This window comes from Cibotium barometz, chromosome 6 (genome assembly GCF_041138505.1).
Source record: "Cibotium barometz isolate CiBa-2024 chromosome 6, ASM4113850v1, whole genome shotgun sequence".
Taxonomy (NCBI): Eukaryota; Viridiplantae; Streptophyta; class Polypodiopsida; order Cyatheales; family Cibotiaceae; genus Cibotium; species Cibotium barometz.
Window position 1 is genome coordinate 28,261,750 of NC_141051.1, and position 25,169 is coordinate 28,286,918.

Below are 25,169 nucleotides of genomic sequence, written 5' to 3' on the forward strand. Positions count from 1 at the left end.
AACCCTGAAGAATTTCTCAAATGAGTAGATTAATGGCTATGCGCTTGATTTCGGTTAGGAAAAAAGCGTTCATTTCCTTAGATGATTAGATCAACGGCTGTGCCTGATTTCGGTTAGAAAAAAGCATTGATTTCCTCAAATTAAGTCAGTGATCGTTTTCCTTCTATCTGGTTTAATCAAGTGAAGGATAGTTTAGTCTCTTCACCCCGTTAGAAAATTCGTTTAAGAAAATCAAAAAGAAGAAATCGTCCCCAGTTTACGGGCAAGGAAAATTTTCCCGGTTTTGGTTTCGGAATGACCACCAGATTAGTCTCGTGTCCGAAAATTCGAGGGCGAGGCCCTGAGTGGGAAACCCTGCCCCGTGCAAGAGGAAGCTACTTCCGCTGCTAGCAACTAGGAATCTGGTGCGTGGAGGGGGAAGAGAGGTCTGACAGCTGGTATCAGAGTGCTGTTGTAAACTTACGAAACAGTAGCAAAAATTACCTAAAATTTTAAGTAATTCTGGGAAATAATGTTTTCACTTGCTAAGATTATGTTTGAAATGAACTTCATAAATTGAATACTCATAAATTAGACTGGATTTTTATTGGATATCCCAAATCTGTCTAGCATTCTTGGACTCTCCCAGAGTCAGGATATGATCGTTTTTGCCTTCGAAAATCTCATCTCCGCTACAACCCGAGAAAGCAGAGTGAGACTCGCTCGTCACTTTGAGGATCTATACTTTCCTGATCCAGTAGAGCGACGTCAGCATATGTGGTTCTCTAGTGGGCAAAGTATTCATGATCTTGATAAGACTAGGAGTTATTTATTATGTACAACTCTATAATCACTCACCTCGAAATTTTAGAAGTTCTTGCCGTATTTTTAGACTTCTTAGCCGCTTTATTCCTAGGAGTAGAATTACAGCACCATTATCAGTGATGAATCGTGTATATCATAGCATATCTTCATCTTAGTATCGCCTTTTTATGCGTATGCGATTGAGGCGGTGGCTTTTGGGGCCGAGACGCTCTATGTATATATCAAAAACTTTTGATAATTAATGATGTTTTACAAAAGATTCCAAATTGTTTTCGTGGTTGTGAATATTGGTTAACAAAATTATTAGAGTGAATCTTGTTTTCAAGAATTATGATGGAATATTTATTTGTTTAAGAAATAAATCTCAAAAATTAAATAGTCATAAATATGATGACAAAGTTAAATTGACTAGAATATCATTTTGTTAGAATCATGAGGCGCACGGCCCATGGTAGGTACCCGGATCCTCTTACCGATGATGAAGAGTTAGATCCGAACGTTCATAAAGCCCTACACCGATCCCAACCTGGTTCCTTCAAGGATGAAGGGAAACAGTTAGAAGAAGTAATGGAAGAATGGATCGAGGCAATGGAAGAGTATTTTGATGTAACCAGTTATAATGAGAGGAGCAAGAATATGGCTCTTGCTAGATTGAAAATTGTGGAAACGACTAAGGTCGCATAGACCATTGTGACACAAACTGTCTCGATCGAAATACCCAAACCTGGTCAGATCTTAAAGCTTACTTGAGGAAGAGGTTCTGTCCTTCTCCGGGCTTCTTGGAAACCAAAATGAATGAGTTCTTGGAACTGAGCAGCAGGATAGCCGGACGATTGAAGAGTACAAGTTACCATGCTCACTCCTTGCCATTGATGCTGTTCAACTTGACAGAGGGCACCTCTCTCCAAGTTCAGAGTCTGAACCTCTTCCTTTTCAATGTGTCACATTTTCTTTGTGATGGAGTCTCTCTGTATTATTAGACAAGTTGCCACCTGTCGCATTCTCTCTGTAGTAATAAGCATCTCTCTTTCACTTTTTTCTGCTCCTCTCTCCTCTACACGTAATGTAGTTGTGCCACAACTTCACTCTGATGTGCTTCTTTACAAGTAGCCTCCTCCGCTATCCCGGTTTTTGCTAGCCACGGTGCTATGCTAAAACTGGTCAATCAAGACATTCTTACACCGTTGCTTCATTGCTTGATGTGGTCGTTTGAGAAATGCTTCGGACTAGCTTCTCACGCCACAACCCTTCTCACACATAGGCTCTTATCTGTCCATGTCCCTCCGGATGTTCTTCTTCTGAAAATCTACATGAAGCTTCTTTTCTTTGCTGCAATCTTTGGTTCTAAGAGTGAAACCATCCACACTTTGCCTCAAATAGTTCTCCCTTTAGAGGTTTTCACAGCCATTATCATGGCTACAGTGAGCTCCTAATTGAGCTCCATATGCAGATGTTCTTGTTGCTATGTAATGAGGTTTAACAAGAATCCATTCATATGCCTCCATGAGATCCCCAATAGAGCTCCAAATATGCATGTATTTCTTCATTGCATGCAACAGTCTGAAGAGTGCTCTTTCACAAGGCTTCTCTCAAGAAACCTTAGGTGCATAATTTGCGAAAGCCATCAATGACTTTCACTGTACCAGTTTGCTCATGTCGCTTGAGAAAATCACAAACTCCACCACTTTGGTGAGTTTGTAACATGGACTCTACTCAGCCCATAATTTGCTTGTCTGCAATCTAACAAGCATGCACCTACACCATCTTTGCCCAATTGCAAAGAACATGGGATCTTCTCATCCCATAAACTAGAAACCCTTTCAAAATATGAGCATTCTTCCATGCTTAAAACCAAAAATTTGAAGCAATATCCACAAAACCAACCTTCATGATGCAGAATCAACAACATAACTCCTCTTGGCAGCTTCTCTTTGACGGTAATACTGAAATCTCCATTTTCAGCTTCATAGGTAGCTTCATTGATGATGCAAGAGTCCCCTTGCATCCACTCTTGGCAGCACCTTTGCAATCTCCATATTGCAAATCTTCACTTCAATTTTTGATGGCGAAATCTTGTTGCAAACTCCATTGCAACTTCCTTGGGCAGCTCTTGGCTTCAAACTCCACTCTCAAATGCAAATAGAGAACGATAATAGAGTGTGCATATTTTTTTTAAAATGAACCATAATAATATGCTTAATCAAACAAACACACAAACAAGCTAATATGCATAATAATCACCATGATTAAGAGCCCAAGTTGGCTCTGGTACTATGTTTTAAGAATGCTAAGCTTGGGGTTAATCATGGTGGTGTAGACATAGATTAAGCATAGTGATTAGGGACACCACATATTCTAAGATATCTAACACTTCTAGAGTGCGCTCGCACACACACATGTTCACTCAATCAATTTAGCATTGCACCATGTGCAATGCATCTCTCAACACTTCCTAAATTATGACGCCATCTTTTCAACATTTACCATGCATCCACCCACCACTCTTAATTTAAACTTTTCTAATAATTATTAAGCCTCTTAAATAGAAAATTTATCTTTCTTAAGTTATAAATGGCTCGACCTTCAATAGTTTTGCTACAAATAGGTATTATTTATGTCTAAATAGACATATAACAAGAAACATTTGAAAGATTCAAGTAAGTAGTGCACACTTCTCCAATGTTGAAAATAGTAGATCCTTTAATATCCTTTATCTTAGATTAGGCAAAATTTGGACTAAAAAAGGGGCCCTCTAAGAAATGTCATGCCAGCTTTTTCCAAGAAAATGGGATGATGGTTAAAATTTTAAGTACTAGTTACCGCATCACCTATAGATGTATCTTTAGACTTGCATGATCAACAAATGACAAAAGATAATGGGCATGAGAGTGTAGAGAGATATGAGCTAAGGAGAAGGTTTAGAAGAACCCCACCACTCGTTATCTAAGAGTTACTAAATATAGATAAAATAGATGAACATATAGATAAAATAGATGAACATATAGATAATGTATGATCAATAAATGAGCAAAAATTATTTCCATCATTATTTGTGGGATTATGAGGGGCTGGCATTGTTTGCGGTGGGGGTGGAACTTGGGATGGACCTGTCACATACACAAACAAGAAACATAAGTATGTATGACACTCCACCACATTTAAATCCTTAATAAGCCAATGAATCACATTACTACATGGACTGTTATGTTGGTGCCAATTTGCAACACTTGTGATATTTGTTCCTACCTCCATGAGCACCATTATTTTGATCTTTTTAGCAACCATTATCAATAAGGGAATGGTCACACGTATTTTCGCCCAATCATTTATTCTTTATAGTTGACTCGCTCGATTCGCCCTAGATAAAGTATGCTTGCAGAACAAACAGAGAACTTTCCTGTATCTCTCTCTCTCTCTCTCTCTCTCTCTCTCTCTCTCTCACGCGGAAAGACACACACACAAAAGCGCATACACGCACAATTTACAATAAACTGAATTATGTGTAAGCAGGTGATGGAGTGAAATGGAAGGATTTACTTGGTGGAGGCCGAGACCGTTGGTATTGTGACTCTTTGTAGAGCTGAGTGATGGAGCAGCAGGGGCACAGCAGGTCGACGCAGAATCCCGTTTTAGTTAGGTTGTGTTTTCGCCTGAGTTGGTTCCTGTAATACCGCAGCTGCAACCCGCAGCAGAGCGGGGGCAGGAAATATAGGCAGCCAAATGTGGAGCAAGCGCAGCAAAACGTGCAGTTTGCGCGGCACGGTTTGCAGCAGCAGCTGCACGCTGCCATCGCAAAACAAGACATAATAATATGAAGAAATGGTATAAACAACTCAAATGAATGAGAGAGAGAGAGAGAGAGAGAGAGAGAGAGAGAGAGAGAGAGCGCATGAACTTACTCGCATCTGCTTCCTCCATGTTCATTGCGATCTTTCCAACCATGCAACACGGACACCATAGCGAACCACAGCCTGTGCAAATCACGAAATTAATGTAATTGATTAAATGATCCATCAGATCTACAATTCCATAAATTAGCGACTCTTTCCAGCCACAGACAAGTAACACTCACTGCAAGGAAGGGGGTAAGGGGAGGCATAACACACTTACAAGCACCGCAATCACCGAAGACAGTACCCAGGACTATGTCTCCCTGTTGCCAATATGGTGCTGTTCCTTGTGTCATAATTTCCCCTTGTGAAGTTCACGCTGGTGTATCTTCACGTAATTTTGAAGCCCCTGTCCGCAGTGCTTAAATTTGAAGCCCACAGGACGGGGGCTGAGGATACATTTGAGTGGGCAACGCTTTAGTAACTCGTACCTTGATTGCTATGGTGAACTTGAGTCTTCCAAAGTCTTTCAGTTCAGTTCAGTGGGCCAGAAAAAACGCGGTTTCTAAAGGTTATAAAAAAATTGCCCTTGTAAACAAGTACAAGTGAACAAATGCCACAAAAATGTGCAATTTGGAACGTTACATTATTTTCAAAGTGATTAGGGAGGATCAAACAAAACAAGATAAGCCACCAGAGAGAGAGATGTGCACACTCAACAAGACTCTATTGCATATGCTTCAAAGAAAGACTTCTAATATAGATAGCTTTCATCCAATCCACTTTACATGTGTCCACCCATGTGGCACACTCATCTCCACTTGAATAGTCAACACTCACACACCCCATATTCTAAGATATCTAGCACTTCTAGAGTGCGTTCCTACACACACATGTTCACCCAATCAATTTAGCATTGCACCATGTGCAATGTATCTCTCAACACTCCCCCTCAATGCTAAATTGTGACGTCATCTTTTCAACACTTATCATGCATCCACCCACCACTCTTAATTTGAACTTTTCTAATAATTATTAAGCTTCCTAAATAGAAAATTTATCATTCTTTAGTTATAAATGGCTCCACCTTCAATAGTTTTGCTACAAATGGGTATTATTTATGCCTAAATAGACATATAACAAGAAACATTTGAAAGATTCAAGTAAGTAGTGCACATTTCTCCAATGAACATTTGAAAGATTCAATTAAGTAGTGCACACTTCTCCAATGTTGAAAATAGTAGATCCTTTAATGTCCTTTATCTTAGATTAGGCAAAATTTGGACTAAAAAAGGGGCCCTCTAAGAAATGTCATGCCAGCTTTTTCTAAGAAAACGGGATGATGGTTAAAATTTTAAGTACTAGTTACCGCATCACCTATAGATGCATCTATAGACTTGCATGATCAACAAATGACAAAAGATAATGGGCATGAGAGTGTAGAGAGATATGAGCTAAGGAGAAGGTTTAGAAGAACCCCACCACTCATTATCTAAGAGTTACTACATATAGATAAAATAGATGAACATATAGATAATGCATGATCTATAAATGAGCAAAAATTATTTCCATCATTATTTGTGGGATTATGAGGGGCTGGCATTGTTTGCGGTGGGGGTGGAACTTGGGATGGACCTGTCACATACACAAACAAGAAACATAAGTATGTATGACACTCCACCACATTTAAATCCTTAATAAGCCAATGAATCACATTACTACATGGACTGTTATGTTGGTGCCAATTTGCAACACTTGTGATATTTGTTCCTACCTCCATGAGCACCATTATTTTGATCTTTTTAGCAACCATTATCAATAAGGGAATGGTCACACGTATTTTCGCCAATCATTTTTTCTGTAATACCAGATTTTTATTTGTACCAACAAGCAGTGTCCTTACGGATTACTCACACGTATTTTCGCCCAATCATTTATTCTTTATAGTTGACTGCTCGATTCGCCCTAGATAAAGTATGCTTGCAGAAAAAACACAGAACTTTCCTGTATCTTTCTCTTTCTCTCTCTCTCTCTCACGCGGACAGACACACACACAAAACTGAATTATGTGTAAGCAGGTGATGGAGTGAAATGGAAGGATTTACTTTGTTGAGGCCGAGACTGTTGGTATAGTGACTCTTTGTAGAGCTGAGTGATGGAGCAACAGGGGCACAGCAGGTCGACGCAGAAGCTCGTCTTAGTTAGGTTGTGTTTTCGCCTGAGTTGGTTCCTGTAATACCGCAGCTGCAACCCGCAGCACAGCGGGGGCAGGAAATATAGGCAGCCAAACGTGGAGCAAGCGCACCAAAACGTGCAGTTTGCGCGGCACGGTTTGCAGCAGCAGCTGCACGCTGCCATCGCAAAACCAGACATAATATGAAGAAATGGTATAAACAACTCAAATGAATGAGAGAGAGAGAGCGAGCGCTCTTGAACTGACCCGCATCTGCTTCCTCCATATTCGTTGCGATCTTTCCAACCATGCAACACGGACACCATAGCGAACCACAGCCTCCAAATCACGAAATTGTAATCGGCACTGCACAAAATCAACATTTTTTTAATAGGGTCAATAATTTTTCTATATTCTCTATTGCTATTTTATTGAACATTATCTACTATTTAGTTTCCATGTTTATGTTAAACGCATCAATGGGCCATTTCTGCTCAGTGCTCTATAATAAATGGGTTGAATCCATTCCTTGCCATTTAAACTACCTTTTTGGACTAGTCCTCTAAATGTTTATATCGACAACTTCTGTGATGGGAGGCTAGATCATTCATGTTCTTCTTGTTTACATGCTCAAATAAAAGATGGAGACTCTAAAGAGAATGCGGGGGAGAGAAAGAGCTTGAGTTCCTTGTAAGAAAACACACACATCGAAGAGAGAGCAAGACATGAGAGAGAGATGGATGGCTAAATTTTCTTCTATTTTTTTCTCTTCTCTACAACCATATAACTAAAAAGATAAGAGTACATCTTACAATAACATACAATGGTGAGTCCATAGTGTGAAATCGACTATATAAGTTGGTGCTATAACTATGCCATAACTCTAGTATTCCAAAGTGGTGACATATCAACCATAATCTCATCAATCATGCTAGTGGCATAAGTGTGGAGGCTATCACCCAGGCGAGTCATTAATGTCTACAACACTAGTTGAGCTCGATATCTCAACACTCCCGCTCGAGCTCAACTCCACACACTACACTCCAAGGAAGTCCTAAACATGTGGAGCTTCTCTGTGCCCAATGCCTGCGTGAAGATGTCAACCTCTTGACCCTCTATGCTGATAATGATAATGCACCTCAATGTGCTTCGTTTTATAACATGGTGGCCAACTGCATGCTATGCATGTTGGCACAATAAATGACAACTGACCTATCCACGGACTCACCTATATCACCAAGAGGCTTCTGAAACCAAGCTACCTCAAAAGTTACCATAGCAGCACCCTTGTACTCTGCCTTTGCACTCGACAAAGTAAATATTGGCTATTTTTTACTGCTTTAACTCATTCAAATACTCCCAAATAAAAATATAAAGCCACATGTAGACCTCATGTCTACGACACTACCAGGCTAATTAGCATCTATACTGGACCCATGTAGCTATATCTTTATACTAGTCTTGTAAGTTTTCATGCCTTTGTGTTAGTCTGGAACATATGTACGAGGTTCGACCAACGCAACTGCTGGAGTGTTGGCATCTTGTATGTGTCCTATCATTGTGTCTGTGATGCTAATTGAAAGATAATATATGACTTTTCTTTCACCATGGTTCCAATCCTTGAATGCCTTTATGTCTACTAGAGTGGCATTCTCTTTAGACAACTCAGGAGGCTCCTCATTATCTTCTTAAACATAGTCCCAAAATATTTTACCCATTTGAAATTGGTCATTCTAAACTTCCAAGCATGAAATTTGTTCTTTTCCATCTTCTCACACTGACAATCTGATTGATCATGTCACCAGACATGTTTTCCTGCAATAATAAAAACACTACAATAGACAATTTTTGTATACAACCTATAACACAACAGTATCTTTAGTGATTGCAACGGTACTTCAACACAACTTGTAGGCCACTAGATCTGACCAAAGTACATGTACATATATAGCCAATATCAACAATACATGTGCAACATTGTGTGCACTCCCAAAATACACCATTGCAATGCAATAACCAGATTTCGATCAGGGATAGTAGTTATCAATATCACAGCAGCTCGAGTTCGTGTGAGAAATAAGCAGTCAAGAAAGAGGCAAGAACAAGAAAGAAAGGAATAAGTACATGGGTAAGCACATCATGATCTCTTTACCTTCTTGGTTTAGGTACAACATCCTTTGGTAGCTCTAGGAGTTACATATCTCCGATAGAGGAGTTGTCTTTGTGCAAGCTTGGAGGTTCTTGTGTGGTATGAAATACTTTGTATTGTAGTTTTGCGGCCAAAATCACGTTTCGGGCATATCTCAATGTCCATTATGTCACTGCAAGGTATTTTCGACATGCAAGAAAACATACACACACATATAAGAGAGTGCAAGACACAAGAGAGATGGATGGTTGAATTTTCTTCTTTCTTATTCTCTTCTCTACAACCACATAACTAAAAGATAAGAGTACATACATAAAGGGAAAGTATTCTCGTACAACAACATACAAAATGGTCGGTCTATAGTGTAAACTCGACTATATGAGCTGGTGCTATAACTATGCCATAACTCTAGTACTCCAAATTGGTTTTCACAGAGCCTGTCATCCACTGGGTGGTATATCAAACATAATCTCACCAATCATGCTAGTGGCATAAGCGTGGAAGCTATCACCTAGGCGGGTCATCAATTTTCATTATAGCACTAGTTGAGCTCGATATCTCAACATTATTAAAGGAATAAATCTTGTCTGAGGAAAATGAGATACTGAGCTCTCATGCGGAGGCCAAAAGATTGTTAAGTGCGATTGGCATGGACTACAATCGTATCCATGATTGTCCATCATAGCACTAGTTGAGCTCGATATCTCAACATTATTAAAGGACTAAATCCTGTCAGAGGAAAATGAGATGCCGAGCTCTCATGCGGAGGCCAAAATATTGTTAAGTGCGATCGACATGGACTACAATTGTATCCATGATTGTCCCAACAATTGTATCCTATACTGATACGAATACACACATCTCACACAATGTCCAAGTTGTGGGATGCTCAGATACAAGCACGATGTTCAAGGGTAAAAGGTTCCTACAAAAGCTCTTTGACACTTTTCTATCATACCTCACATAAAACATATGTTTAGCTACAAATCTATAGCAAGTTTAATGACATGGCATTGGTCTACTTGATCCACGGACAATGTCATGTGCGTCCTAGGCTGATTTGCTGGCATGGAGACACATTGAGGAGAAGTTGCCTATTTTCTACGAAGAGCCTCGTAACATTCATCTAGGGCTAGCAATGGATGGTGTAAATCCATTTGGTCTATGGAGTTCATCATGGAGAACATGGCATGTATGCCTTGTAAATTATAACCTTCCACCATGGTTGGCAATAAAGAAGGGGCACCTCTTACTATCATTGATAGTTCCGAGGAAGTATAGAGTAAAGAACATGGATGTATACTTGGTCCCATTGGTAGAGGAGCTTCAAACACTTTGGGATTGCATTTAAGTTCACGATATGTCCAAGCACTATGCACAAAGAGTTACAACTGTGCAAGGTATACTAATGTGGACTATGCATGATTGGTCAGGCTACAGAGAATGCTCGGGGTAAGTTTTGATACATACTTCAACAATTTTCTTTGCATTATTACTTAATTAATTAAACTTGAGAGCTTTTGCACATATAGTCCGTGTGGTTACTCTAATCACCTTTTTTGTCAATTTGAAAGCTTCACTACATCTGGATACAACGCATGCCCCTTATGTGGACCTCATTTGGATGCTCATTACTCTATCTCACTTCAAAAGATAGTGTACCACATGTGTGATATCTTCTTGAGAATCACGAATTGCGAGAGGAAAATATAGGCAGACCACCTCCATTTTTAAAGACAAGTGACTGTCTAGAAGAAAGCACGGAGGGATAATGGAATTTTTTCACCCCTAGGGATGAAGAGGCTCTTCATTCATCACAGACTTCCTTATTTGAGAGAACTTCTAATAAACATCTTACTAGATCCAATGCACATCTTCAAGAATGTAGCTGAGGTGCTTTGGAGTACCATAAGTGGGGCCAAAGAAAGCAAGGGACAAAGGGATGAGCTGGACGTTTGCAGGTTATATGGAAGATATGTGGCCACAACCACGACTCGATGGGAAGGTGTTCCTACCTAAAGCACCCTGGCTCTTAAATAAAGTGGAGGAAAACCAAGTAAATAGGACCATTGCAAAGTTTCACACCCCAACCGGATGTATGCATAGCCTAAAGGGTGCATTCACAAAAGATGGAAAGCTTAGTGGCTTAAAGTTCCATGATTGGCACAAATTTCTTCAATTTGTGCTTCCAATTACAATAAAGGGATGCCTCACTAAAGAAATAAGAGCTACCATATACAAGATTAGTATATTGGTGTGTTGGATCTCCACCAAGGAAATAAGGTGACATACCTTAGAGGAGGCACATCTAAACTCCTTTTGGAAGCCATGTGCATGATGGTAGAAAAGTTTCTACTAACAAGTATATTGACCATTTAGATGCACCTCTTAGTTCATTTCATTGATGAGGTTGCAGTTTATTACAGACTGCTGTCCATAGTCAATGGATGTTTTTTCTAGAGAGATTCATGAAAACATTAAAGGGATTTTTGTGGCAACGAGCTTAGGCCATTAGGAATTTTTTGGACCCAAAAAGGACCTCCTAAGGATTCCTAATTTCAAGGGATTAGAGCTTAAAAAGCTGGGCTTAAGGGAGACAAAGGCTACGATGACCCCTATTTTTTGCCTTGCTACATCAACCATACCCCCCTAGTTTCACTTTTTAAAGGGAATATTCTCATACTCTCTCTCTTACTTTTTGACTTTTCTCATACTTTCTCTCTTACTTTTTGAATTTTTTATCTTCACTCTCTCTACAAATTGAATCTTTCTTGTCAGTTTGAAATCTCCTTTCTCATTAACTCCCACCATATCTCCCTTCCACATTAGCAAAACATTCTCGTATTTAGGTGGGTCCCAAAAAGTGATTTTTTTTATTTTTTATTTTTTTACATTCTGAGGTGGAAAAAACACCACCCAACCAATATGTACGATGAAAATAAAAATTTCCCTCCAAAAAGCTTGTAATTCAAGGGTCACGTCAGAAGCCTGTTAAGAGCCAGTACATCCATAACTAACTGTCAGGTCCCCATAACCCCATAAACATAACTAACTGCCAGGTCCCCATAACCGCATAACTAACTGTCAGGAACCACTACATCCATGAGATCTCGAAATTGTGGGGACCCCAAAAATTATTATTTTTTAATTTTTCTCATAAATGTAATTTATTGATGAAAAACTCCATGTTAGTATATTTGTATATCAAAAATATCATTTTCTACTTAGAATACGGATTTGTGTTAAACCTATAACAGTAAAGTTTTACAGTCTCTCTCACTCACTCACTCCCTCTCTCTCTCTCTCTCTCTCTCTCTCTCTCTCTCTCTCTCTCTCTCTCTCTCTCTCTCTCTCCCTATGAGGATCTCTCTGCTTTAGCTTCTTCCTCTGCTTAGCTATGGAGCCTTTGCAAGCTATATGTGTAGCCCCTTGTGAAGCTAGAAAACGGAAGGTTGATTTACACATTCGTATTCCTGAAGAGTATGGTAGCTCTAAAAAAACCCATCCTACTGATGCACAATCTGTCCAACCTCATAGGATAAGGAGAAAAATGTAGATCTTTGGGTTGATGGGCATCTCTATCCAGTTGACGCTCCATTAAGAGCAAACCCTCCTTTCCATAATTTATCATCTTTTATGTAATTTGTTGGTGAAGGAGAGCTTGGCTTGTTAGAATACTAAAGAGAAGATTGACCACAAGTGGAGCTTGGCAAACCCATATTCTGCAATCTCAATTGCAAGCATCACAATTCAACCTTTTACAATGTCAAGAAGGACTTAAAACAGATTCAAAGGCTAGAGGAACTTATCAAACGACTCAAAGCAATGCCAAATGGTGCTCATTGAACGCAAAAAGACATTGGCTGGTATAGAATCTCTTGCATTTAAAGGTGGAGCATGGAAGAAAAGGATTCGTACAACAAAGTAAGTAACATAAACTTTCATTATGTACTCAATGATTTAAACAAAATAGTCATGATTTGTGTTCTGCCAGGAGTTTTCTGCAAAAGAGGTGTGTGGTTCTAATGAAGAGGGATGGAAGGATTTGGTCAAAGCCATTCTGAATACCAAGGATATTCTCTCAATTATTACTGACCCTCATCATCCTAAAATACGCCAAGCTGTTGTCAGCAATGTAGTGAGTGAGATTACCACCTCCACCATCGATTCTTCATTAATTCAACATGCTTGTGATGCGACTGGAATCAGCATGAAAGGGTACCACGCAATCCGTCAGGTTGTAAAAGATGCATTTCTAAGACAAGAAATCACTGGCACTTTATTTCCTACACTCAAGGTGATTCACAATGTCAAGCGTATCAATAATGATGATGTGCAGCAAGCTATAGGACAGTTTTATCACGTTGAGGGCACACTAACATTAGACATAGGGTCAAGCAGAAAGAAAATCAAGACAACAAGTATAGACTTTCACTGTGATGTTTACAATAACATCTTTGTTCATATTGAGCTCTAGACTACAACAAGCTATGGTGAAGTTCTATGGTCTTTTACTAGAAGGTGAGAGCTTGCAACAATTGCTACTATTTTTTTTCAGTAGAAAATGAAGACGATTATTTTGTTTTGAATATTGTAAATTACCGTTTATTTGTAGTTGTGGGGAGCACACTTTCATTTGTGCTTAAGCTAGATGAGTGCCAAATTGTGAAAGGTCGAAAGCTGGAACGTATGAGCATTACGCTCATGAATGAGGCCATGATCTGTGCATGGGAAAAGACTACCAAACCAAGTTTTAGTGTGCAATCTGAGAAAGAGGTCTGGTGGCTTGGTGCATTCGAGGTACCGAAGGAGACACATGAGGTATTGACATGGATGTTTGAAAGGACTCCCTGGATAACAGATGTAATCAAAAAGTAAATTGATGGTCAACTTTTAGATGTAGAAAACATAGGAAAATTCAAGGTGATTGGCATCTTGGGGGAGATTTGAAGACAATTAAATGCATGATGGGTTGTGCTCAAGGCGCGACATCAAGATGGCCTTGTCCATATACTACAATGCTCAGATTGATATTCCTAGGCAGAAGAAGACAAATGGAAAAGGTATACAGAAGGTTGGTTCTATTGGGAAGGATGCCTCAAAAAGGTCCCAAGAAAGGGAAGAGGCAACAAGAAGATGCAGTAGATCCAACCGAGTCAACTAATGATGAAGATAAGGAACAACCAAGCAAGATGGGTTGAAGGTGTCATGTCTCGTGATATTCTAGGAGAACCAAATAGGAATTCAAATTGGAGCCCCATCATTAACTTTCCACTAAAGAATATTCACTTTTGCACACTTCATGCATTCATGAGAATCTTTGATCGATTGCTTAAGTGCCATATTGATTATGCATTCACAATGCCTACACAAGAGAGGAAAGTTGCAGCCCTTGGTAAATTAGAGCATCTTTTGAATTCTCTGGGCTGCCATGGCAAAAACGTGAAAATTGAAGTGAATAAGCAGGCCTCTGGTATGTCATACGAGGTTGCTCAAAAGGTCTCCATGACTGGATCAAAGGCAAGGAGATTTTTGGAGAAGCCAGCAAACATAGAGAATTCAAAGAAGACTTGGGGACTCTGGAGAGACCTGTGTGCAATCACCACAAATGTAGATTGTCCAATGCCAGCTCTTGTAAATATGCGCAAACAACTTTGGATAAATTTCAATAACATGGTTCGTATTATGAATCAAAGTAGCACAACTGCTCAAGAACGAGCATCATTCCAACAACATATCATAGAATTCATCAAAAGTGTGCTAGGTGCTTGGGGAGAGAGTAAAGTAACACACTATATGGTAAGTTGTATAGTAAAAAAATAAACTGGTGTTTTAACCTTGACTTTTTCTAATTAAATTCTATTGTCATATGTACATCACATAGTTTATACGCATGGTGCGTATTTCATGAACAAGTATGGATCGCTCGACATGTGGAGTACCCAAGGGATGGAGAAATCACATTATAAAGCAAGAGGGGTTTATTTCAAAAATACAAGACATGGAGGTGGAGCTTCTGCAGGAGGAACACGTACAAACTATCTACAAGAGATGTTCAATTAGTTTTATCGCACAACCTTGGAAGGGTATTGGTTAGGGAGCGGGCCCAACAATCTAAGCTTGCACAAGAGGCATGCAAGGCTGCAAAAAGTCATACTCGACTTGAATGGTTATAGACTAATGCTCCCCATAGGCATGGTGCTTGGCATGCACAAATGAGGAGACAAGGGAGGCGTTGGGTTGTGCACGCACCAACATAAATCTAAATGTAATAAGGCTAAGAAAATAAGTTTAGATAGGCTTTTTTTTTCCCTTAAAATAGTTCCTTCTCTCACTTCATTTTCATTTCACTTTTTTAGAGAGCTTGAGCTCAAGATCTACGTAGACACCCACGTAAGGACACCAGCACATCACCACGTTAGCATAGTCGTACATGGATATGGCACGCGCCAAGAATACCGCACGTGTTACCATGCCTTCACAAAACACAGTGCAAGGCACCCAACGACCATATACTGGCGACACCACAGAAGAGAGTGACCCCTTGGATTTTAGGACACGCCCAATGGGATCACCAGAGTCCAACCCTCCTCCCACAACAACACCAGCGTACACACATGCAGGCCCTTCTAGTGGGAGCAAACGTGTGTAGAAGACCCCACAATGCAGCCACCCTAGAGATCAAGATAGAGAGGCCGATGATGAGCAGTTCGACTGGGTTGGTGAAAACATTCCTACATTGTGCAGCACCATAGGTGGCAACCTTGCTACTAGGACAGGGTCCCCTACTACTACCCGGGAGGAACTTGATACACAGGTACCACATCAATAGGAAGAGGAGGAGGATTCAGACTATGAGAGCAAGGATTTAATATTCACGTATCACAAGATTTTTTGTGATAATAACACATGTGAACAAGTTATTCACATGTTCTCATGTTATCGTTCACAAAATAACAGGTCACTTGCCATTTGGGAACCCCTTAAAAGCTTGGCTACACATGGGAATAAGCTATTCACATGTTCTCACGTTACCATCTTCACATAATAGCAGGTCAGTGGGGCCACCTAAGAAGATTTTTTATGCCCAAGAAAGATAATTTGAAAGCTTTGTGAATATAACATGTGATCACAAGATTTTTTGTGTTATTAACATATGTTATTAACATATTCACATGTTCTCATTTACGTCAGTGAAATCCCTGTACGAGAGAGACCAAGAGGAGGTTCTTGCAAGTACGCGCAAGCGTAGAAAGGTCAAGCTCTTCAAGGAAGTCCCAACCTCGCCAATGCACTAACACAACACAGAGAGCTCCAAGGAGAAGGATGTGCCAAGGGCATAGGGCTCTACAAGAAATCAAGTTTTATCAGAGGAACACTGAGAGGCTTACCTTGTTGGGCTTTCTAAAGACACCAACTGTCAGGCATTTTTCTAAGAGGTATTTTGGGGTTGTGTACATACGTGTGCATGGCAGGTGTGAAGAGTTTGGTTTTGAGGGCGTTGCCAGGTGTACAGGGTGGACGGTTTGGCTTTGGGCTTGCTGTAGGCCTGTCCGATGAGAGGTCCACTGGAGATGATATTAGCTGTTCGGCCACCTGAAAATGTGTGTGTGTCCAAGTATCCATGGGCACTCGAGGTTGCAATTGAGAAGTATGTGGAGCATGGGCAATTTAAAGGTGAAGGGGCCAGTGTAGCCTGAGACATGGTGTAAAAAGGATGGTGGCCATCCATTAGGCCTTGGAAAATTAAAAAAAAATGATAATATTGATGTGGCCACTAAAAAGCATAGCCACGTGGGAGCTTTGCATAGCCACCAGCTCGAAGTCCAGAAGGTTGGAGAATTGGCGAGTGAGGTGTAGCTCTGCAAAGAAAAAGGTGAAAGGTCGCCTTGTTGTTCTGGGGGGCTCTCGGGCATAGCAGCGGGCACACAAAAAGAGAGTCGTGTGCCTAGGCGCAGCCGTATGTGCAGGCGCCCAGGTGAGCGCAGCAGAAGCTGGTAGTCGGGCTGACGGGCTGTAAACTGGTGGCTTGGGGCCTCCCTGGTGAAGAGCAGCGAAGACAGTCGCCAAGAGACGAGCTAGAGCAGCTGGTTGACGGGCTGACAACGCAAGGAGAGAAGCGAAAGGAGAAGGCAAGTGCTGGTGTCAGGCAAAATGAGCGTGGAGGCGCAAGGGATAGGAAGGAGAGCCGCCTTGGTGAGGACAGCCGACGGGCTGGTGAGCGTGGAGGGCACGCGTAAGAAGAAGCAGAGGGCTGGATGCACGACTGAAAGGTAGAGCAGCTGACAAGGAGCTGTGAAAGTGGAAGCGTGGCTGGTGTGGGCCGCTAGGTGACGCCGGATGTGAAAGCAAGGGCAGGTGCTGAAGACCGGTAGGTGAAGCCGACAGTGGACAATAGAGCAGGTGCCGAGTGAAGCAGAGAGAAAGATAGGTGTTGTTGCTTGGTGGTGGGGCCGGTAGCATTGCAGAGAAGCTGCAGAGGAAGTGGTTGGCAGAGGATCAGCACAGAGAGAGAGAGATGGGTTTGGGTAGTTGCTGCTGAGACGACACATGCAGAAGTGATGGGCTGCAGAGAGTTGAGGGTTAGCTGGTGGGGCGCCCTCTGAAGAGAGAGTGGCCGGGTTCATTCTGGTGTGATTGGCACAGCAGGCAGGCGAGAGGTTTGCGGTGATTGGGGATGTGGTGTATCCTCGGCAGTAGACAGGTCTGAGTGTTTGTCAGCTGTGTGAGTAAGGCTTCTGTGTCGGGAGAAGCTTGTATACAGTTTTGACTGGGAATATAATTGCTAGGTGTTTGCTTTGTCTATGGTGCCCCTGTTTTGTGCTGTCTGTCTGGCGTGGGTTGGGTGGTGAAGTGTGAGAAATGTTCCAGCCGCCGGTGGCCGGTGGTGAAGTGTGAGAAAGTTCCAGCCGCCGGTGGCCGTTGTGTTGTTCTTTTCCAAGTTTGGGGGGTGAAGGACTATAGAGGTAGTGGGTTTTCTTTCTTTTTTTCACCTCACATTCTTTTGGTGCCCCCACTGAGGATAGCTCTAGTGTTGTTCTTTGCCTAGAAGGGCGTATGCTCCACTGAGGAGAGCTCAGGGATTGTTACAGGTTTTCATGATGTGGTCTTATCCGGAATTTCATGGCAGGAAGGGTGAAGATGTGGTTGACTTTTTGGAGCAAATGGAGTTGGCATGCATTAGCAATCATGTGACAGATGAAGAGCAGGTTCTGAAGCTGATAAAGATTTTCTTGAAGGGAGATGCCCGAAGCTGGCTTAAGGATTTTGAAACACAGGATGCTGGTGTTTTGACCTTAGACAGGTTGAAAGAAGGCCTTTTGGAGCGTTTCCAGCAAGTGGAGGATTCTAGTGTGCTTTGGCAGGAGTTGAGCATCTTGAAGCAGGTCCATGGGCAATCGCTGGATGATTTTGTGCAGGTATTTACATGTTTGTGGAGTAAGTGGTGTATGACATTTAAGCAAGAAATTCCTCCTATGTTTCTGAAGAAGAGCTTGTTTATTGATGGTTTGCTACCTCATTTGAAGGTCAGGGTTGAGTTGAAGAATCCCAAGTCATTTGATGATGCAGTTAGGGCTGCTAGGGAAAAGGAAGGCAAGGTTTTGAAGCAGATGGAGATGGGTATTTATCCGTATGAAGGTATTGTGTCTGCAAGGGATATGCAGGTAAATTTGGTTGAGGTGGATAAGAGTTCTATGCAAAGTTTGATTAGACAGGAGCCTCAAAGGCCTATACAGGTACAAAGGGGGATGTTTTATGTGCCTTCTGATTTTTTTCCAAAGTCTTTAAAGCAGGTGAAAGTGGATGAGAAGCAGACAGGTGAAGGAGCAAAGTGAAGATAAGGAGTTGCCAGTGGATTCTTCTTTGGATTTAGACGTCATAGTTGTACATGACAGTGATCTGGATGATATGCATGCACATGGAAGCAAAGAGGATGATGCCTTGGGATTGGCTGATGATAAGAAGGAAGAGGAGCTGGATACAGGATGCTTTGAGGATGATTGTCAGATACAGAAAGGGAGGAGGATGGGGTAGAGACTTGGATGAAGTGAAGATGGCTTGTGATGCGGATGTAGAGAGTATGGAGGAAGATCTTATTATTCTGGATTTTCTTGGACAGCTTGATGGTAGTATGGTACCTGTGATGAATGAAGTGGATGTTTTTCCAATTGATACATTATGTGCTGGGGAGTCTTTGGACGATGATACCAGGGGGGTTGGCAACACTCAAGAAGGTATGCATGTAGATTTGGTTGATGAGGAGCGTTGTGAGGTGAGTATTGTGCTTGAGGATGATATATGGGAAGTTGCTAGCCTTAATGAGCAAGAGCCAGAGGTGGAGATGGATGCAGATATGGTTGAGAGTGTAGCTAAGGCTTCTTTGCATGTTGCTGAAATGCTAAAGGCAAAGTCCCTAGACGACAAGGATTCTGAACCAGTTGAGCTGTATGGTTGTGAAGAGGAGCCTGTTTTACAAGAGCTGGAAGTGCTTGTGGACACTGCTGTTGGAAAGGATCTGGATTTTTGTGTAGATAAAGGTCAAGATGCTGGAACCTGGCCTTCATTGGTGTTGATGGATGGGATGCTAAATGCTGCAATGCCACAGATTTTGAAGACAAGGAGGTTTGTTGTGGGTGAATGGACGTAAATGATTTTCTGATGCATATGGTTGATGTTTGGTATGCAGTGATGAAGCCATGGTGTTTCAAAGATACTGGGGAATGGGATGGTGAGTTACAGCTCTTTCCTTTTGATCCTGGTGGATAGCTATTGGATTTGTCTTTTGTTGCTCTGCTGAGCATGAATGCTCTAGCAGATGGGGGGGTTGGCAAAGTATGTTAGGCGTTTTTCTGAGAGGTATTTTGGGCTTGTGTACATACGTGTGCATGGCAGGTGTGAAGAGTTTGGTTTTGAGGGCGTTGCCAGGTGTACAGGGTGGACGGTTTGGCTTTGAGCTTGCTGTGCAGGCCTGTCCGGTGAGAGGTCCACTGGAGATGATATTAGCTGTTCGGCCGCCTGAAAATGTGTGTGTGTCCAAGTATCCATGGGCACTCGAGGTTGCAATTGAGAAGTATGTGGAGCATGGGCAATTTAAAGGTGAAGGGGCCAGCGTAGCCTGAGACATGGTGTAAAAAGGATGGTGGCCATCCATTAGGCCTTGGAAAATTAAAAAAAATGATAATATTGATGTGGCCACTAAAAAGCATAGCCACGTGGGAGCTTTGCGTAGCCTCCAGCTCGAAGTCCAGAAGGTTGGAGAATTGGGGCGAGTGAGGTGTAGCTACAGAGAAAAAGGTGAAAGGTCACCTTGTTGTTCTGGGGGGCTCTCGGGCATAGCAGCGGGCACACTAAAAGAGAGTCGTGTGGCTAGGCGCAGCCGTATGTGCGAGCGCCCAGGTGAGCGTAGTGGTAGTTGGCGGGCGGCTGACGGGCTGCAACAACTGGTGGCTTGGGGCCTCCCTAGTGAAGAGCAGCGAAGACAGGCGCCAAGAGACGAGCTGGAGCAGCTGGTTGACGGGCTGACAGCGCAAGGAGAGAAGCGAAAGGAGAAGGCGAGTGCTGGTGTCAGGCAAAATGAGCGTGGAGGCGCAAGGGATAGGAAGGAGAGCCGCCTTGGTGAGGACAGCCGACGGGCTGGTGAGCGTGGAGGGCACGCGTAAGAAGAAGCAGAGGGCTGGATGCACGACTGAAAGGTAGAGCAGCTGACAAGGAGCTATGAAAGTGGAAGCGTGGCTGGTGTGGGCCGCTAGGTGAAGCCGGATGTGAAAGCAAGGGTAGGTGCTGAAGACCGGTAGTAGGTGAAGCCGACAGTGGACAATAGAGCGGGTGCCGAGTGAAGCAGAGAGAAAGATAGGTGTTGCTGCTTGGTGGTGGGGCCGGTAGCATTGCAGAGAAGCTGCAGAGGAAGTGGCTGGCAAAGGATCAGCACAGAGAGAGAGAGATGGGTTTGGGTAGCTGCTGCTGACGACACATGCAGAAGTGATGGGCTGCAGAGAGTTAAGGGTTAGCTGGTGGGGCGCCCTCTGAAGAGAGAGTGGCCGGGTTCATTCTGGTGTGATTGGGAATGTGGTGTATCCTCGGCAGTAGACAGGTCTGAGTGTTTGTCAGCTGTGTGAGTAAGGCTTCTGTGTGAGTAAGGCTTCTGTGTCGGGAGAAGCTTGTATACAGTTTTGACTGGGAATATAATTGCTGGGTGTTTGCTTTGTCTATGGTGCCCCTGTTTTGTGCTGTCTGTCTGGCGTGGGTTGGGTGGTGAAGTGTGAGAAATGTTCCAGCCGAAGGTGCCTCCGTTGTGTTGTTCTTTTCCAAGTTTGGGAGGTGAAGGGCTATAGAGGCAGTGGGTTTTCTTTCTTTTCTTCACCTCACACCAACCTCCTTCCAATACATGCAAAGAGGATTACCATATCTGCCAAGGACACCAACCTCCTTCCAATACATGCAAAGAGGATTACCATATCTACCAAGGACATGCAACTAGCTCGGTGCATTCGAGGCGAGCGAGACACAATCTAGAGATCTTAGATGTTAACCTTTTTTTTAAAGCAACTCTTTTGTTTCAAACCCCCCTTTGCCAAGCCTATCTGGCTTTCATTTATAACCTTCTGATAATTAAAATTTTAAGTTTCTCTTACAATGTCTCAGTGTCATCATGTTTGTTTAACATGGAGTGTCTATCATGTGCTAGTTTGTCACCCAAGGCATCAAAAATTCTCTTGGAGGACTGAGGAAGCTATGCCAAAACAGTGCGAATTTGGCCTCTGCAATGGCAATGTAGGCTTAAAATTCGCACTATTCTGGCACTTCTCCCCTTCCACTCAAGATCATTTTTGATGCATTTATAATGAAGTTGAGCACACTAATTATGAGAAACAGTAGTTTATAAGATAAAAACACCTTTGATCATGTGTAAAAATATAGTGTTTATCATCCAATGCATCAGAATTGCTCTTGGAGGACTGGGGAAGCTATTCTAGAACAGTACGAATTTAGGCTCTGCAGCGGCGGTGCAGGCTCAAAATTTGCACTGTTCTGGCACTGCTCCCCTAGCCACTCAGGATCATTTCTGATGTATTTAATGAAGTTGAGCACACTAATTGTGAGAAACAGTAGTTTATAAGATAAAAACACCTTTAATCATGTGTAAAAATATAGTGTTTATCATCCAATGCATCAGAATTGCTCTTCGAGGACTGGGGAAGCTATGCCAAAACAGTGCGAATTTAGGCTCTGTAGGCAGCAGAGCAGCGGCGGTGTAGGCTCAAAATTTACACTGTTCTAGCAATGCTCCCCCAGCCACTTAGGATTATTTCTGATGCATTTATAATGAAGTCGAGCACACTAATTGTGAGAAACAGTAGTTTATAAGATAAAAATACCTTTAATCATGTGTAAAAATATAGTGTTTATCATCCAATGCATCAGAATTGCTCTTAGAGGATTGGGAAAGCTATGCCAGAATAGTGCAAATTTAGGCTCTGCAGCGGCGGTACAGGCTCAAAATTTGCATTGTTCTGGCACTGCTCCCCCAGCCACTTAGGATCATTTTTGTTGCATTTATAATGAAGTTGAGTACACTAATTGTGAGAAACAATAGTTTATAAGATAAAAATAGCTTTAATCATGCGTAAAATTACATTGTTTGTCATCCAATGCATCAGAATTGCTCATGGAAGACTGGGGAAGCTATGCCAGAACAGTGCGAATTTAGGGGTGCAGTGGCGGTGCAAGCTCAAAATTCGAACTGTTTTGGCACTGCTCCCCCAGCCACTCAGGATCATTTCTGATGCATTTAATGAAGTTGAGTACATTAATTATAAAAACAGTAATTTACAAATAAAAATACCTTTAATCATGTATAAAAATACATTATTTGTCATCCAATGCATCAGAATTACTCTTGGAGGGCTGGGGAAGCTATGCCAGAACAGTGCGAATTTGGGCTCTACAATAGCGGTGCAGGCTCAAAATTCGCACTGTTCTGGCACTGCTCCCCCAGCCGCTCAGAATCATTTTTGATGCATTTATAATCAAGTTGAGTACATTGATTATGAGAAACAATAATTTACAAGATAAAAATACCTTTAATCATGTGTAAAATACATTATTTGTCATCTAATGCATCAGAATTGCTCCTGAAGGGCTGGGGAAGCTGTGCCAAAACAGTGCGAATTTGGGCTCTACAGCAGCGGTGCAGGCTCAAAATTCGCACTGTTCTGGCACTGCTCCTCCAGGCTCCCAAGGTTATTTCTGATGCATTCAAAAAATCATTGATAGTACAAACTAGAAAAAACAATGATATACTTGATGAAAATAAGTTTGCAAAAATTGTATTGTATTCATAATAAGAAGTGATACATCATCTTTACAAAAGCTTTCTTACAATATTGAGCTTCCTTCTCTTGTTATTGGTGGGCAGAGTGTGCTCAAGGAGTGATTGGGCTATTTCTTGAGGATCCTCTATGCCTATGCTTTTGGCTATACCTATACGAGCAAGAAGCTTACCCCTAAATCCAAAACCAAAAACATCGAAGACAAAGGATTTTTTAATCAGAACTATACATTTGGTGCTCTATGCCGCCATAGAGGCTACACAGAGCACCTTAGAGATGGATTTCAAAAAGAAGAGAGTAAAGGCAGATTGAGGGGTGTAGTCCCTGTGGATAATGGCGACGCCATCCACAGGAAGTCGACCAATTTAGTGCGCCAACGCAGCATCATGTCCATGGACTTTGGCCTGGTCTCTGCCCCACCGCCTCTCCCAGCAAATGCGTCAATTTTAACCACCCTCTGCAATCAAAGGAAAAATTAAAATATTTTCCTATACATAATTACAAATGTTTCTAGGTTGTAAAAGGTCAATTATTACCTCTTGCTCAATGTCTTCTTTTGCCAAGTGCTGGTGGGGGCAGAGAGGTCAATCGAGGACTTAGCCTCATCCTTTTTTGGTGCTTCGGTCTCCTCCATTACTCCAGCAGCAGCAAGGGTATCCTTTTCAGCCCCTCTAGCTTGTCTTGTAAGGTTGTGAATTCCTCCTTTGGAGAACTAGGGCTTGCTCCGTGGTCTCAACCACAGTTTCCTTGACCAAAGCAACTGTCTGTGCGATAGATTCTCCAAGGAGTAATATAGCACTATCTAGGTGAGGACCGAGATTGGACGTATCAAGGTCCACCTCACATCGCATGCATATAATGCCCAAGCATTCATCCATTCTCAAGTCAGCTGCCTTTTCAAGGTCATGAAGAAATAAGTATTCTTCACCTTCCACCACAATGGTGTGCTCAAGAGATTGATCTCAAGCTCTGGCAGCACCTTGCTCCCCTCATGTTGGGAAGATGGCCCCACATCTTCTACTACAGTGGGCTGTAGTAGAAGATGGCCTCGCATCTTCTACTACAGTGGGCTGTTTAGCTACAGATTGTGCACCCTCTGGAAAGTGCTCTAATGCAAGAAGCTGCTCTTCGACACCAGCACTGGTTCCTACTGCCTCCTTCACTTCCTTGTCATCCCTCAAATACCCTGCCAGCTGCAATGCAGGCATCTCTACCTCCTCATCCGGAATGCAAAAGTGGCGAGCCGCCACGAGAGGAACCTAGTTCCTAAATTGCCCTTCCCCCCAACCTCTTCACCTCCTGCTTATTGAAGGTACAGTAAGCTCCTGCGGGGATGCAGATGTCGACGATGAAGCGTTCAAGGCGCTGGATGTAGGGGCAGGCATATTATTGAATGTACTTAAGCAGCTCAATAGGCACCCATCAATCATTGGGGCAATGGGGAAAGGAGATGGAGTGGGGAGCCAAGTATTGCTTATGTATGCAATCTGCGTCTCATAATGTAGGGATGCAAGGGCGACTTGGGTTTCAATCAAGGTTCGAGATTGCTTCTCAAAACTCTGAAGAGAAATAGAAAGCTCATCGGCAGTCGCATTGTAGGTCAATTGGCAGGGAATTGAACCTGTCTCGCCAATATTGGGAAGTCTCATTGTGTCGTTCACTATGGCTGCTCGTTGCCTCTTCTGCATCCTTCCTGGCGTTGAAATTATTTTGCAATTCTTGCATCAGTAGCCCGGTCTCTGCATTCTCCTTTCTCAGTTTCTCTATCATATCATCTTTCTCAATGTTCAATGCGTTCTACATGCTATAGTTTGTAGAGGGGCTCCTTTTTGGCTGTTTGATTTGCAAGTTCTGCTGCGTCCTTTCTAGCTCTTCCTTTGCAT

General features: G+C 42.3%; 1 protein-coding gene across 4 annotated transcripts; it reads right to left on the minus strand.

Moving 5' to 3' along the window:
* Positions 1–1,122: 1,122 nt before the first annotated feature.
* Positions 1,123–7,233, minus strand: LOC147637602 (protein PLANT CADMIUM RESISTANCE 2-like). Of its 4 annotated transcripts, XM_086799433.1 has the most exons (7): positions 7,075–7,233; positions 6,740–6,985; positions 4,915–6,269; positions 4,704–4,775; positions 4,342–4,587; positions 4,051–4,176; positions 1,123–3,911 (listed from the first exon to the last, which is right to left on the minus strand). In XM_086799433.1, exons 3-6 carry the CDS (start codon positions 4,988–4,990, stop codon positions 4,163–4,165), a joined length of 408 nt encoding a protein of 135 aa, XP_086655559.1. In that variant the 5' UTR covers positions 4,991–6,269; positions 6,740–6,985; positions 7,075–7,233; the 3' UTR covers positions 1,123–3,911; positions 4,051–4,162. The 4 variants fall into 4 exon arrangements, with proteins under 4 accessions (XP_086655559.1, XP_086655555.1, XP_086655557.1 ...); XM_086799429.1 differs by lacking the exon at positions 4,051–4,176; XM_086799431.1 differs by having other exon boundaries at positions 4,051–4,587.
* Between the last annotated feature and the right edge of the window lie 17,936 nt (positions 7,234–25,169).

What these genes read in the sequence shown, in the direction of transcription:
- LOC147637602 (XM_086799429.1), bottom strand. Translation starts at nt 4,990, where the DNA reads ATGACACAAGGAACAGCACCATATTGGCAACAGGGAGACATAGTCCTG. An exon ending in CTTCGGTGATTGCGGTGCTT is followed by an intron (nt 4,776 to 4,914) that starts GTAAGTGTGTTA and finishes TGATTTGCACAG; the next exon opens with GCTGTGGTTCGCTATGGTGT. An exon ending in ACGGTCTCGGCCTCCACCAA is followed by an intron (nt 3,912 to 4,341) that starts GTAAATCCTTCC and finishes TGTATGTGACAG; the next exon opens with GTCCATCCCAAGTTCCACCC.